General features: G+C 42.9%; 1 protein-coding gene across 1 annotated transcript; it reads right to left on the minus strand.

The window, feature by feature from the left end:
- Positions 1-429: 429 nt before the first annotated feature.
- LOC146049495 (olfactory receptor 10A7-like) lies at positions 430-1,368 on the minus strand. Its single transcript, XM_083166041.1, has one exon. It carries the CDS (start codon positions 1,366-1,368, stop codon positions 430-432), a length of 939 nt encoding a protein of 312 aa, XP_083022167.1.
- Between the last annotated feature and the right edge of the window lie 4,644 nt (positions 1,369-6,012).

A 6,012-nucleotide genomic window follows, 5' to 3' on the forward strand; every position in this document is an offset into this window, starting at 1 on the left:
TTTTCTAAAAATTTCCACCTCTAATCTATTACTTTATACAAATTCTACTGCTGCAAACAATTTTCAGAATCCAGCCACTTGCTACATTTGGAAAAACAGCTAAGCCGTGTTTTACATGTTGTGACAAATTGAGAAAAAAGCCAAGATGTATGTGGACACATGTGGACACATGTATGTGTACATCCCTATTGTCTACAAGGATGCTCGATTTGTATGTGAGATCGGTACCGCAACAGATCACCAATTTCTTAATCACGTATCAAACCGCTAAAGATCATAATAGTATTATGAGCCAACATATTTATAGCAATGGTTTTCCAAGTCTGGGACCAGTATCAACGTGTTCAAATGGAGGTGCCACTAACTGTTTAAAAATACATTTATTTTATTTTGACTTAAAACTCTATTAACATACCTTGAAAAGTATCCTCATTTTCTTCTTAACATCCCAAGGATAATTCTAAATGATTTCAAGAAAACAATCTTCACGTCTTTGTTTCTCAATGTATAGATAAAAGGATTCAACAATGGGGTGACAACTTTGTATATGAGGGCAAAGAATTTGTCATTTCTGCCACCGTATGGGTTTACATAAACAATGATGCCAGTGCCAAAGAAAAGACTGGCTACAATAAGGTGTGAAGAACAGGTGGAGAAGGCTTTATGTTTACCTACATCACTCTTGATCTTTAAGATTGTGATTATGATATGTGTATAGAACACTATAATTATGATAAAGGGTAGAAGCACAACAAAGATGGCTGTCACGCTTGTAACCAGATTACTGATGAAGGGATCAGAACATGCTAAACTCTGTAGTGGAGCCAAGTCACAGAAGAAATGGTTGATCGTGTTAGGACCACAGAATACTAAGCGAAGCGTGAAGGCCATGGGGATGGAAGCCGCAACAATTCCGACAATCCATGGGAATATTGCAAGCTTTATGCTTGCTCGACTCATTATAGCAGAATAGTGTAGAGGGTTAGTAATGGCTAAGTATCTGTCAAAGACCATAATGACCAAAAGGTAACATTCAACAATCCCCGTGGTGTCCGCACAATACAATTGTGTAAAGCATCCAACAAAAGATATTGTGTTTTTTCCTGCAATAAGTATATCCAAAAGTTTGGGAACAATGATAGAGACAAATATGATTTCCAAGATGGCAAATGTACTGATAAAAAAGTACATTGGCGTATGAAGGGAAACGTCAAACTTAATGAGCAAATATATGATCATGTTCCCAACAATGCATGTGTTGTATATTAATAAAACCACAATGAAAAGCAAAACCTGGAATTGATGAAGCTCTTGAAAAGCCAAAAGAATAAATTCGGAGACAACTGTATTGTTAACAACATGTTCCATATCCACACTAGATGTTTTTAATAAAATAAAAATAAAATATTAACAACAACAGCAACACTGAAGGGTTATCTGTGTCACCAATATGTGTTTCGATACAAAGTCAAGTGCAAAAATAAATTAAAAGACGTATTATGGACCACTATAACTGACTGTCTACAACAGGGCTGGGCAACACCGGCCCTCCAGATGTTGATGAACTACACAACCCAGCATGCCTTGCATCAGTTTCAGCATGGCCACATAGCAAAACGAATGCAAAGCATCCTGGGATGTGTAGTTCATTAACATCTGGAGGGCCGGTGTTGCCCAGCCCTGGTCTACAAGGTTGTACGGTGAGAACAAGTTGTTTATTGTAGCATTCATTACGATTTTACCTACTGTATCATTTTATGTGTACAAGATAAAAAGTTGGTAGAATAGGGAAACATCTCCTCTCACCCTCTTTACCAGGCCATCACCAAAACTCACACATTTGTGCTTACATTTGAAAGAAAAACCTCATACGTACCCTGTGCTTAGTAGATACATTTTTGATGAAGGACTTTTAAGTCAGAAACGCTTTAAGTGTGCCTCATAACTACCTGGTACCCCTTTGGCATTTGCGCTATTCATATGCTGGAGCACATCTTTGGTCCGGACCTGGAGCTGCCAGCCCATCCTATCATCTTGGACCCATCTGATTGCTGATTTTGCCTGGGAGAACCATTATTATGCCTTTATCTATGTCTACCTTTGTAAGTGCATTATCTCATTAAATGTTATATGTAACAAACATATTGCACTGTATGCATTTATTTTTATGTGTCCATCCAGAGCATAAAGGAATGGTTACTGAAGACGGACAACAGATACCTGCTGACACTTAGAGGATCATTTACCCCATTGGTGGTGACTGTGAAAAATCCTTTATTACCATTCACTTTGAGTGTCATTATATTTGTAAACACCAGGAGCGCTTGAGAGCATATAACTTTTGTCATAGATACATTTTTAAAGAATTTTATAAGGTCCCAAATTAAAATTTTAGACATAAATTAAGTATTTTATTTACTAAAGCCTGAACATATCTATATCAGTTTCATTTCCTATTCATCCATATACAGATGGAGCCAGCCACAGCCAGCCTGCCAGCTCAACATATCCATAGCATTGGCGGGTGCTGGCGGGGGGTGTGGACAACTCACTTGCTCATGCGCTCCACTGCATGTGCTCATGCGCTCCAAGCTTCGGTGGTGAGGAGTGGGGACCGGGTGCTTCCTTGCCCATCTCCACTTCAGGGAGACAGGCAGCCAGCTGCAGGGCTTCCATCAAAATGGGGCACATGAGCATCTTGTGTGCGCTCGCGCCATTCTGTTGAATGGACTGGTGTGGGACGGCGCATGGCAATTCTATTGCCAGGAGCCTTTCTAATGAGAGTGGCTCCATCTGTAGTTCTTTTGAACTAGAAAAAATTGTGCAATGTAACCCTTTAAGTGTCAAAATCTTTGTGAGGAGATATCTGCTAGAACTGCCAGCATCACTCACATTTGTTATATAAGTTCAAATAAAAAATGTTGTGTTAAAAAAGATTATATTTCTTATATAAGGTAACTGTCACAGATGGAGGACTGGGAGGGTTTGTGTGGTGCTCAGGAACCACCCTAGGACGAGCAGAAGTAGGGTTAAATCGTGCTGGGTAAATTATGGCGGGTTTCATAAGAATTCAAAAAATAAGGTAGTGTCCCTTTAAGAAACAAACTTGCAAAGAAACAGTACTCAAATACTTCTTTGAGCAGGTGCAGAATACTAAGTCTAAACACAGGTGTATGCTTCTTGCGTGAAATAGAATTGAGAGACTTTACTGTGTAGTGAGGATGATGACGGCTGATAATTATGGAGAAAGAAGTTGCTTGCAGGTGTCCGGAGTTGATTGCTGGAAAGAGGTGCAGATGATGGACGTACTGAGAAGCCCAAACTTGAACAACTGAAAGACATGGAGTATGGTTGAAGTAATAAGCTGTGAAGAGTTGGCAGGATTGGAACCGGAGACAGATTGAATACTGCAGGCAGATCAATGGTGGGTAATTGGAGTATACAGGAGGGACACCCAGCGGGTGGACTGACAGGATCACACACACAGACAGGTTAGGGCTGAAGACAGTGTATTGTGGAGAGTCCCAAAACCGACAATGACCACCAGGAAAGGAAGCAGGGATGAGCCATAGAGAGCCAGGAGTCTCCAGCTGTAGCTAGCTAGGAAGACTTTTTGAACTGACACTGGTTTGCACTAGACAGCCTCCCTAAATCCCTAGAGAGCAGCTGCCATTGGCTAACCAGCCCAGAGGGGCCGGAACTAACCTGGCTGGCCCAAAGATGATTTTGCCCATATCCAAGATGGCCGGTGCCAGAGTCACTTCTGCCGCCGGGACCTGTGGCTCCCACTGCACCTTCGAGCTGCTGTCCTGTTGCCAGCTGCCTGCCGCCCGGGACCCGCTGCACGATAGGAGAGCTGCCGGCGGGCACGGAGGGGTGAGTAGTGAACCCGCCGTGCGCTGTCGCGGCTACTCCTGACAGTAACATTACAGGTCATTATGATGAATACAAATGTTTGCTTGACAATTTTCACACCTTGGTGGTTATACTGCAGGTGGGGTAACATGCGCAGAGAGAGTTATATCTGAGTGGGGGTGTACTTCGAACTGATATCTATATTGCAGTGTAAAAATAAAGCAGCCAGTATTTACCCTGCACAGAATCAATAACTCACCCAAATCTAACTCTCCCTGCACATGTTACATCAGCCCCACCTGCAGTGCATATGGTTTTGTCCATAAGAGAGTGATTGTGCCTTTCTGAGTGAATCAGAATAACCCCTCTATTTTGACAAATGCACTCAAAGGGTTAAGCAACTACACCAGTTGAGATAAAAAAATGTATTATTCCAGGAGGTTCCACTATGGACCTTGTAGGAGGCACCATCACTTTTGTGATGAAGTCCGAACAAGGCTGCCTGAGAAATGCGGTGGGATGTAATACAGTCTTAGTTTGCCAGATGCGCAGGTTGCTGGACAAACTCAGATTTTTTTTAACATGATTGGTGCTTTGAAAAAAAATCCCAGTTTGGACTGTATTACAGATGGAGCGCCTTTTATCTTTGCCAACCACCAGCCCTCGCCAGCCGCTTGAAGGGGATGTGCACGCAAGAGATGCAATCGCATCCACTTCTAAGGGAGCTCCTCCAGGGTCCCCGCTGCCTCGTCACCGGTTCCTGACACCATTCCCCACCTACCTGCTCCCCCACCTACCTGCTCCCCCCTAACCCTGCCCGTCTCCCTGAAGCAGAGATGGGCAGGGTTCGCGTCCCAGCCCGCACGGTAACTGGGACACGCGTGCGTGTGGGATGTCAGAGATGGAGCGCCATCTCACCAACGGGGGCATTCTGGCGAGCCCCGGCACTGGCTGAGAGGTGCTCCATCTGTACAACCTGTTGAGGTTGTGATGTTTGTAATTGCTTTGATAATAGTGACTTGCACTGGCTAACATGGAATGGAATTTTATTAGGTACCACTTAATAAAGTGATGCCCTTTTCTACATGAAATGTACAGGATGCTGACTTAGTCCAGTCTTTGTATGCATTTACTGGCCTACAGTATACGATGGAGGCCAAGAAACAGATTTAGTTCAGGACTGCTAAAACTAATTTTAAGTCAGTGTAAAAACTCAATGATATGGAGGAGTTTAAAAAAGTTCACAAAGCAAATATGTAACTGATACACAAATTTAATACAGTCTGGTCACATATCCCATCCCCCACACCAAACAATGGACCTATGGAAAAGCAACTATAATGAACATGCACAAAGCCAGGGCCAATGTAAGGCTTCTTGACACTCTAGGCAAAATATCTACCAACTGCCCACCTACCCACAACTCTACACTGCCGCCAATACCCACTTTACAGTGTGAAATTGGGGAGGTGGCATCTTAGAAGATCCACAGCTGCCACCTGCAACAAGTATGTCTTTCTCATAGGCATCCTTAATTTTGTAATAGGCAGACTCGGTCATGGGGCCCCCAGGTGCCAGCATCCTAGGCAGCTGTCTAATGGTAGACCCAGCCCTGCAGCTACACATACCCAAGGATATATTATTGCATAGGAACATAACAAAATGACAGTCTGTGCTTCAGTTGGAATGACCAGAGGAACATACTGTATGTGATTGTGGGTATGTTGGTAGTGTGAATGTAGTAGATAATTGAGTATAAAAAAAAATGAACAAGTTGTAAATACATGTAAGTAATATATACAAAGTTTGTTGAAGGAGTTGCAGCTCTCTCCTTTGTAAATGATCAATCTCCATCAGTGCAGAGGGGGCCATTAGAAATGGGTGTGAACTCATTCTTTAGGAATGGGTATGAGTCATTGGGTCGACAGGGTTGGAAGGTTGACACAAACATTAGGTCGACAATGGCAAGGTCAACGGTCAAAAGGTCGAGATGAATTTTTCACATATTTTTGGGCAGAATGTCGACATAGTCGATATGGACACCAACAAAGTGCACCGTGTTCCCTTGCATGGCGAGTACAGTGAACCATGCAAGGGAACGCAGTACACTTTGACAGCAGGGTGCCTTGCTACATTTGGTACACTATTATATTCTCC

The sequence above is a fragment of the Crinia signifera genome, chromosome 12 (genome assembly GCF_055691185.1).
Source record: "Crinia signifera chromosome 12, ASM5569118v1, whole genome shotgun sequence".
NCBI classification, from domain to species: domain Eukaryota; kingdom Metazoa; phylum Chordata; class Amphibia; order Anura; family Myobatrachidae; genus Crinia; species Crinia signifera.

What these genes read in the sequence shown, in the direction of transcription:
- LOC146049495 (XM_083166041.1), bottom strand. Translation starts at nt 1,368, where the DNA reads ATGGAACATGTTGTTAACAATACAGTTGTCTCCGAATTTATTCTTTTG.